The sequence below is a fragment of the Juglans microcarpa x Juglans regia genome, chromosome 3D (genome assembly GCF_004785595.1).
Source record: "Juglans microcarpa x Juglans regia isolate MS1-56 chromosome 3D, Jm3101_v1.0, whole genome shotgun sequence".
NCBI classification, from domain to species: Eukaryota; Viridiplantae; Streptophyta; class Magnoliopsida; order Fagales; family Juglandaceae; genus Juglans; species Juglans microcarpa x Juglans regia.
In genome coordinates, this window is record NC_054598.1 from 30338457 (window position 1) to 30348159 (window position 9703).

Here is a 9703-nt window from a genome sequence, read left to right on the forward strand (position 1 = left end):
AATATGAAAAAAAAATTAAAAATTATTATTAAAAAAATAATATTATATTATTATTTTGACTAATATAATGTAGAGTTATGGCTTGAATAATTTTGGATTTATGAAAAACATATATTTTTAGCTAAATTTTGGAGATGACTTTGATGAAACCAATACTAATGCTCTTATACAACCAATCTCTTGGGTCTTTCCAATTCCAACTAGCATTCAACTCAAATTACTTAGCTCATTAATAAGGCAAACCTCCAATATACCATGTGTCATTTCCTTATTGGCCTCTTGGTTTCTAATCCTCAAAATTAATAATGCACTAAAAAGGTTTTCTAATAATTCAACTAAACCCAAAGTGTACGCTATTTTACCTACTCAAAAAAAAAAAATCCTACTCTCAAATAGCCCAACTCCTATTATGGCTACTAAGGTCAAGGCTTAAGGGTTTTTAATTGAGGTGTTACATCAAAAATTCTCTATGTACATCATATAATTTAATAATATCATTCCCCAATGTGTGACGAGAAGAAATGTTAAATCTAGGTTCCAAGTATTTAGAACATGCTTGAAACCCTTGACCCTCCACAAACTGAAATGGTAGTTCGTGTATTATGACCATACGAGCTAAGTGTCTGCTACACTCCTCCAGATCATACTTTGTATACCCCTTCAACGTTCCCCTCCCCCCCCCCCCAACCAAACTATTCTCAACCGCTATTTTTTTAAGTAAAATCTCTAGTCTAGATTGACTATGTTCTTAAAAAGAACATTTAATTAGACTCTTTTGCATTATTCTTCTAAGTGAACCTTCAATTGGAATGTACCATGCCTTTTGTAGTGACATCTATACACCTTACCACAATGGTTACACTTAGCTTGGGGTCATTAGGATCACGACCCTCCAATTTGGTGAAGTGAGTTCACACAATTGAAGCTTTTTTCTTTTTCTTTGGTAGGCCCATGGGTGTAGGAGTAGGAGTTGGTGTAAGGATAGTGGTAGTGGTATGAGTAAAGGTAAGGGAGCTAGCACTAAAGCTAAGGGTTGGACTTGACTCTTTATCTATTCCCATTGACTCACAAATACTTGACATGATGAAAAAACCACACAACAACTAAAATCATGCAATCATGAACATCACATATGTTTTGGGATTTCAAAATTGGAACCTCAAATCATATTAGAAACCCTAACATAATTTAGGGTTTTGGATTGAAACCTTAAATTAACATGCATACAATACAATCATAATCCATTATCCAATATAAAAAATCATAATCCAATCTCCACAGCACACAAATCACAATCCTAGCCTCCAGATCTAGTGATCAATCTCATCCTCCATAGTCCAATCCACTGTAAAACTAAAAACTTTTCTAGAGAGGTTTCGGATCTGGGGATACTTACAAAGGTTGAGAACTTGAGAGAAGTGCTCGAAGACGACGTAAACTGCGAACTTGATGGCGACAACAACAAGCGACAGCATGTGTGTGTGTGTGTGTGTGTGTGTGTGTGTGTGTGAGAGAGAGAGGGAGAGGGGCTGAGAGATTAGAAAAGAGAGCGACAGAGGGTAGAGTCAGAGAGTGGGTTCAAGAGAGGGGTAGTTTTGGGTTTACTGGTATTCCCAAAACAACATGGTTTTAATATAAGTATATTATATATATATATAGTTATATATATGCAGACGGACGAGGGGAAAGATGGGGCGGGCCTAGGCCCAGCCTGCCCCTACCCCCGCTAGCTGCAAAGTATCCCGCCCGCATCTGACTGACAAGTCCCCCACCCTTTCCAGATAGGGGTTGGATGGTTGTGGGAGGGCTAGGGGTGGGCTCTAACTCCGACAAAATCAGATTCCTCAACTTCAAGCTCTGACTCCAATATGATTTGGAGTCAAAAAATAACTCCAACTCTGACTCCAAGAGAGAGCTAACTCTGATTCCGCTTCGCTTGGTCAATATCAAATTGGAGTGGAGTTCCCATTTGGAGTTGGGTTTTTTCTTTCCCAAATTGCACTTTCCCAACATCTAAACAAAAGATTTGATGAGAAGTTGAGATGGCTCTGCTCATATCTGCACCTCTGCCACCCCATGCCTAGACAACAACAAGAGCAAAAATCAGGATGACAATTGACGAAGACAAGCATGAGAGACACAAAGAAAGAGAGAGGATGCAAGGCTGAGAGAGATAAGTTAGAACAAAGATTCAAAGAAGCAAAGGAAGAGAGAAAACAAAGCGGTTGTTAGCTGAGGACTGAGGAGAATGAATTACGGAAGGTTTTAGCTAAAAGGAAAGAGATGAATGTATATAGGAGGAGAAAACAACGTCATTTTAAGATTTTTCTTAAAAAAATATATAAAATAAAAAGTTGAATGAATTCGATTTTGTGGGGGATCGAATGCGGGTTAATAGGCTTACAAAACACTATCCCAACCGTTAGGCCACTCAACCATCTATTACTTATATTACAATGTAAATATATATTAAGTATAACTATCGGAGTCGGTAGCCCAGAGTCGTGTTCAAATTTGAAGTTTGACTCCGACACCGAGTATTTTTCACCCTTGAACTCCAACTCCAAACTCCAATTTTTTCGACATAATCGGAGTCAGAGTTAGAGCGAGTGTTGGATGAAGTCGGAGTTATGGAGTTTTTTCCCACCCCTAATAAAACCTTCAAATTACAATTACATTAAGGGCCTGTTTGGGAATAAAGATATTCTCAAGTATTCTCAAATATTCTTAGATATTTTCTTTTCAAATATCATTCAAACACAAAATACTTTTCAATTTCAAATCTTCAACTTTTTTATCTAATTATTACCTAATCATTACAATTTTCTCAATCTCCCAAACAAAACGCAAAATTATATACAACTTTTTCAAACTTCCAACAATGATAATATTCAAACATTATATTCAAACAAAGTTTTAACTTTATAATATTTTTATTCAACCTTTTTTCTCTCTTTTCCCAAAACCCAATAAAGTATCTTAACTCAAATTATTTCATTACTATTCACAAATCATTTCACTAATATGATATTTTGAAATATTTTTAGTATCCAAACAAGCCCTAAAACCCTTCAACATACAATTACATTAAAACCCTTCAGGGTTTTATTGCACTTGAGAGAGTCAAGAGGAAGGTTTGTCATTTTTTTGGTGATAATAATAATAATAATAATAAACCCCCTCCTGACTCCTCCTAATAGGGAAGACACTTTTCAATCCACTTCCCGGCCCCATCCTGCAAATGCGGGTACTCTTGTCCAGTCTCTAGGCTAACGAATGGATTTGCAACCCGCTCAAAATCCATCAAACAACCCAAATCCCCAAATCCATTAACCATATCTACAGATCCATTCACCAAATTCACAGGTTAAACCTCAACTACACAAATCCAACAACAATAAAATCTTAAACAAAATAAATAAATAAAGCATCTAGGCAGACCATAGTATGGCCATGGTCTGAGCAATGAATCATGGGCATGACTAGTTATGGTTCTACGCAAAGACCCATGACCATGCCTTGACTTGTGGGTCTGGGCAGAAAACCATGGCTAGTTATGATTGTTGGCCTAAGTGCCATGACTGGTCGTGGCCCATGAGTATCTCATGGAGAACTACCTTGTCGAAGAAAAAGTAGAGAAGAAAAATAGAAGAGGAGGCAAAGAAAAAGAAGAGGAAGAGATGAAGATGAAGAAAACTGGGCCCGACAACAAATGAGGAGATGAAGAAGACTAGGGACAGCGTGAGGGATTGAAAGAGAAGAGAAAAGTAAAGAAATGAGAAAATTAGGGATTTTTTTAACTTATATACCCTATGCAGGCAGGCAGGTGGGGCTACCCACCCTTACCCACTTTTAGATTTTTCACAAAATCCTGCCCACCTGAGCCCATTCAGGATGGACTGGATGTAGCAGCCCGGCCAGGAGGCCTATACAATGTCAATTGATCTCCAAAATTGAAGAATTATTGTTTAGATAAAATCTATTATGAAGACGGTTTGATATCCCACACCACACACCGATTTAATACATTTCCAATCGAGTCTATTCACCGATTTAAAAAGAATAAGTAAAAAAAGGGGCATGGAGACTCCCTCTCCCAACGTTGTTCTCTTTCCCCCTTCCATTTTCCAACTTTGTTCTCTCCCCCCTCCCCTCTGGTTCTTTCGTCTGTTTCCCAATGGTGTTCTCTTCCACCCCCATTGTTCTCCTTGTTCTTTCGTCCGTTTGCAAGCTTTCAGCCTTTGGTCCTAGTTTAAAGCTCTCTACCCCTACACGTTTCAAGCTCCATTTTTGCAACATTCTTCTCTCACTTCAACACAAATTTCATCTGAGTAGCACGACTATTTCGCTTTCCAGTCAACTAATAACTCAAGATTTGATAGAGACTCATGAGGTTGATGTTCTTTCAACAAGTTCTCCGAGCAACATCATCTTGAATGAATTCCGTGTTGAGATCAAGAAGAAAGCTTTGCCAAGTTATGGAGGAGTTAGTTGCTAGTTAGATCATATGTGGCAGTGGATTCCCAGAGTGAAGTTGAGTGAGATGGTGGTTGCTGATAGTAAGATTGAGTGAGATAGATAGGAGAAATGGAGTTGAAGAAATAGTTGGAAGAGTGGAGATCGCATTTGGGGGAGGTTGGTATTTGGGGACACTTTGGATTTTTGGGGAGGTTGGAATTTAAGGCAGTGAATGAGATCTAATTCTGATTATTCCACATTTTGTATGTTTTTAATTAAAAAAAATGACGTGACATCTGCCTTGAAAGTTGGAGTGTGGTGTGCAGTTAAAAGGAGGTTGCAGTATAGAAGAACTCTATTGTTTAACATCCTAATTTCAAACGTAAGGTGCAATATGTATCGTTCAGATTTTCCAAGATCGTATCAAATCATGCATAAATTAGTGATAGGTATCAGTTCTGATGGTTGATAGGGGTAAGAATAGCATCTCCTTGTGTCAATTTCACTGACAGATTTTGGGTTGGCAATGGTCATTAGTGCTAAATTTTATAATCTAAAATGTTGAGAATATTTTGTTATCATTTTCCTCTGTTTCGTTTGGGTCAAGGGTCAATGAATTACTTGCTGTACTCAAAATACATTCATTTGCTTTAGTTATCTAAATAATGAACATTTACTGGGCTCATTACCAGCTTGCCAACCTTATTACCCAGAAATGAACATTTTAAACCGATACAATTTGCAAAACTTCCAATAAAAGTTGGCTTCCTGCATCCTTCAATTCAAGGACTGTCAGAAGCATTGTTCAATTGAAAGACATGGTAAAGGACATTTTGATAAAATAAGCACCGACTCATGTACCAGCTGAAAATCTACAAACGATAAGCCTTCTAGTTCTCCTTTGTTTCTCCTTTAAGTAGTCCCCTGCTTGATTCATTCAGATTTCACTTCGAAGGGGTAAGTGAGGAGGTGTACACAAATAGTCTATGTTCACAAAAGCAAACTCAAGATGACTGTAAAAATGGGCATTGGAAGGGGGAGGAGGATGATTTACGAAGAAACCATCCCCACAACATCCCCGCCGCTCTACTCTTGAATTGGAGCTGCAAATGCATCCTTCAGTTTTTTCGTCCTGCATCACGAATTATTCTGGAATTTCAAGTTCTATGGTGTGAAGGGCAGTACATGAAATCATTTTAAGCAGGTGAGTTTTTCAGTATAAGGTTAGAAATTGTACCCGTCAACACTAAAACAGAATGTTGACATGATCATTAGCCTTGCATGTAAACGTGCTCGTCACATCATCAAAAGCATAGCTCTAAGACCTTGGACATGCCCTCCTAAAAATGGTCATATACAATGAATGTGGCATGTCTTTGGGTTGGCAAACTCTCCACTGCAGTTCTGCCGGTCCAACCTATATGCCTCCAATGTCATTAGAAATATTGGCTTTTAAGTCTGGTAGCTCAACCCCATATGATTCCACATTATACTTCCTTATCCACATGCTTGAATTGGTCAGACATGATACCATTGTCTTCACTTCATCAGCATTACCTGGTTCAGTTTGTCTCCCATAAAAAGGGCAGGATTACCTGGATAGCAAAGGAATAATAATCATACAAAAAAAAAAAAAACTAATTATTATCACTCAGAACTTCTAAAACAGAAGAATCCATTCATTAAAACAGAAGAATCCATTTTCATTAGTTCATCAGCATTACCTGGTGCAGTTTTGTCTCCAAGAAATAGCGCGGGATTACCTACATGACATAGGAATAATAATCATACAAAAAATACTAGGTTCTATGACTCATGGAACTTTTAAAACAGAAGATCCATTGAAGCAACAAACATTTCTTAATCGCTCCGGTATAGTACACTCTTGAAACCTGCAAAATTAACAATCACTTCAGAATAACAAAAGTGAAGCAAAAACTAACAAAAAGAACAAAAATGAAATACGCGGGGGGGGGGGGGGGGGGGGGGGGGGTGGGGTATAAACCAGATCATTCCTTTTCAACCTGCAAAGGTAGGCAAAGTAAGGCAACATATAAGATTTCTGTAAATAATAAAAGCATTCCATTAGAATACAGAATTTGAGAAAACTTTGTAGATGGATCTACCATCTATAGAGAATTATTAATATCAAAGCGTCAATATAAAGTTAATCTCATAGCTAAATATAATACATCTGAATACAAATTAAGTTTCTACCATACAATTTACTAAAAGACGATAAAAAGTAATCATAGAAAGGTAGGAAAAAAGTCAAATATAAGTACACCACAAGAATCATCACAGCAATTTCAAAGCAAAACCATGATTCAAGTGTCACAAAAGACCTGAAAGCTGCCTCTAGCCATTATAGTTTAAATCTCAGACCAGCAGAAAAAGAAACAAAATTCATTTTAAGTTAAACAAGAGAACAGAGGCTGTTTGACATCCCCATTCAATAGTGAAAGTACTGGAAGAGCTAAATTGCATTAAATCAGACAAGATATATATAACGTTCCGTAGGACACATCTGATCCATCATTGAGCTACGCAAATTAGATTCTATTATCCATAACTGTCTCATGAAAAGAGAAGAAACAATTTGAAGGAACATGATTAAGCAAAATGATAGAAGTCTTGTCAGTTATATTATAAATCTAGCTCATATCCATGCCATCTCCAACATGGCTGCAGATTGGACTGACAGCAGAGAAGGACTTCTCAAAAGGAGAAGGATGGAACTGTGCATCCCGTCTACGCTTAAAAGCACAGCTATCACTGGGGGAATTCTCCTCCTCAGGCTTCCTCCGGATGCCTCTAACTGCCTGTTGCTCCATGGGTGTAAGGGGGAAAATTTGCCCACTTGCTCTGCAAAGGGAGCTATGATTATCATACAAAATTCTCTGGTTACAGTTTTTGTCACATATGTGAGTCAGTCCTGTTAGTTTGCACCGGTACATATTTCCAAAAACATGTTCATTTTCACATTTCCAGTCACATTTGTGGACTGATACTGGCCCGTCTCGGCCTAGCATGGTTGACAGAAAAATAACTTTTGTGGGTCCAGCCACCATAGTTTTGCCATATACCTCCATCACTTTCCACAAATCAACTTGTTAAGTTCAAATTTATTGATTCCAAACTCCAACACCTCTGTGCCAAACACTCTGCAGAGCCCAACAAAACGGAAAACTCGTCAAATTTGTTGATGTGAAGAGATACATTACAATACCAAGCTCTCCGCACGAAAATCTATCTAAGGTGGTCTTTCTCTCCATCTCATATCAATCATAACAAATACCAGTATAACTAAAATATACATTCATCTCATACAGTAAATCCATAAAAACAGGATAGCTGCTCTAAAGCATTTACCCACGTCTTTTTCTTTTTGAGAAAAGAAAGGGGGAAGGCATCTACCCACATCCATATTCTTTTGTGCTCCCTAAACTTTTCCTCAGATTTAATTAGCTAATATTAAGCTACAGAAGAAAATACAAGGAAAACAGCACATAATGCTTCACAAATTTTCACAAATTTACAAATTTTCTCTTACACTTAAAGATTTCGAGCAGTTAATAACTTAATGTGTCATAAAATTACATCTTTTCATCAACGAATCACCATGTTCAGGCAAAAGTAATTTTAGCAATAGATCTAAGCAACCGTCAACTGAAAAGATCTTAGCGATAAAATGCGACAACCGACAAATGGGTCGTAAGTTTATATGAATTGGGATAAAACTAGGATATTTTATTCCCAGAAAACCATGAAATCAAATCAAAACCACACCCACTAGCTGAAAAAAATAATACAACTTTTGAAAGAAAAATAATAGCCAAAACACACAGATAAAATTATCTTTACAACAATAAACGAATCAAAACTCACTTGCTTGTCGTTCCAACGGTGAAGCAGGCAAGCCTCCTCGGAACCTGTCAAGAAAAAAAAAAGAATAGAAAAGAAACCTAACTCTCTCTCTCTCTCTCTCTCTCTCAACTGTTCCCGACTTTAAGGAAGATATAGGAGAGAGAGATGCGGAAAGGGCGGAAATGAGGTTGGGTATTTAAGTAACTATTTATAGAGATTGTGGGCCAGACTGGGTTGGGTTGTTGGGAAAGACAGAGATAGAATCCACGTGATATTTCGCAGGTTTAGGTTGAGGGCTGAAAAAAAATAAAAACAAATCGGTCTAATGGATCGAATCCAACCGAATCGGCAATCGGGTGTAAAATCGATTCGGTCCAATACCAGTTTTAAATTTAAGGAAACTGGATAATGGGTCTGGACCCGGACCGGTTGATCCTATTTTAAATCGATCTGATCCGAAATCGGTTCTTGTATTATGAAAATCAGTTAGATCCGATCCGATTTCGGTTCTATAGTTTTTTAGACTGGATCAGTTGAAAAATATATATATATAAATTAATTTTGTACATTATAGAAAATATTTTTTATATGTAAGTTTTATATATAATATATAATTATATATGAAATTTTTATATATAATATATAATTATATATCATATATGAAATAATTTCATATTATAATTTACAACATAAAATGCTAATATTAAATATGAACATTTGTAATTTGTTTGATCATATGTTATTAATATAAAAAATTTATATTATAATATTAATTACATTTTACGGCCTAATAAATTCTCAACATAATATATAGTATTAGTATATATTAATATATTAGCAGAGTTATAGCATAACATAGTTAATTTAATGACAAATTTTCATTAAAAAAATCAATTTTTAATGACCAATTTCAATTTTAAAAAAATTGAAAAACCGGACTGAACCGGAAACTGGTAAAACCGGATGTACCGGTTTAGGAGGGTAACCGGTGCGTAATCGGTTTTGAAAAATACAAAACCGATACATACCGGTTACCGATTTGGTCCTAAATTTTGTCCAAAACGAGACCGGTTACACCTGACCTAGTTTTAATTTTTTAAATCCAATTTAAAATCGGTACAATTCTATATTTGTTTTTTATAACACGATCGGACCGGACCAATTCATATATATAATTTTTTTTATTTTTATATGATTTTTTATATTAGGTGCCGTTTAGATAATGAGTTGAGATAAGATGAGATGGTTTTAGATGAGTTGAATAAAATATTGTTAGAATATTATTTTTTAATATTATTATTGTTTTAGAATTTGAAAAAATTGAATTGTTTATTATATTTTGTGTGAAAATTTAGGAAAGTTGTAATGATGAGATAAG

At 36.1% G+C, this 9703-nt stretch overlaps 1 protein-coding gene and 1 long non-coding RNA gene across 4 annotated transcripts; both read right to left on the minus strand.

The window, feature by feature from the left end:
• Nucleotides 1-5085: 5085 nt before the first annotated feature.
• Nucleotides 5086-5880, minus strand: LOC121256176. The gene is made up of 2 exons (XR_005938933.1): nt 5696-5880; nt 5086-5590 (listed from the first exon to the last, which is right to left on the minus strand). It is a non-coding gene; the product is annotated as an uncharacterized LOC121256176 (long non-coding RNA).
• A 65-nt stretch (nt 5881-5945) lies between these two features.
• LOC121256175 lies at nt 5946-8503 on the minus strand. 3 transcript variants are annotated; one of them, XR_005938932.1, is made up of 4 exons: nt 8347-8503; nt 7545-7622; nt 6183-6350; nt 5953-6053 (listed from the first exon to the last, which is right to left on the minus strand). XR_005938932.1 is itself a non-coding variant. In XM_041156847.1 (2 exons), exon 2 carries the CDS (start codon nt 7548-7550, stop codon nt 7113-7115), a length of 438 nt encoding a protein of 145 aa, XP_041012781.1. In that variant the 5' UTR covers nt 7551-7622; nt 8347-8501; the 3' UTR covers nt 6457-7112. The 3 variants fall into 3 exon arrangements, 1 of the variants encoding a protein (XP_041012781.1); XR_005938931.1 differs by lacking the exon at nt 7545-7622 and having other exon boundaries at nt 5946-6053; nt 8347-8499; XM_041156847.1 differs by lacking the exons at nt 5953-6053; nt 6183-6350 and having other exon boundaries at nt 6457-7622; nt 8347-8501.
• Nucleotides 8504-9703: the final 1200 nt, after the last annotated feature.

What these genes read in the sequence shown, in the direction of transcription:
- LOC121256175 (XM_041156847.1), bottom strand. Translation starts at nt 7,550, where the DNA reads ATGGAGGTATATGGCAAAACTATGGTGGCTGGACCCACAAAAGTTATT.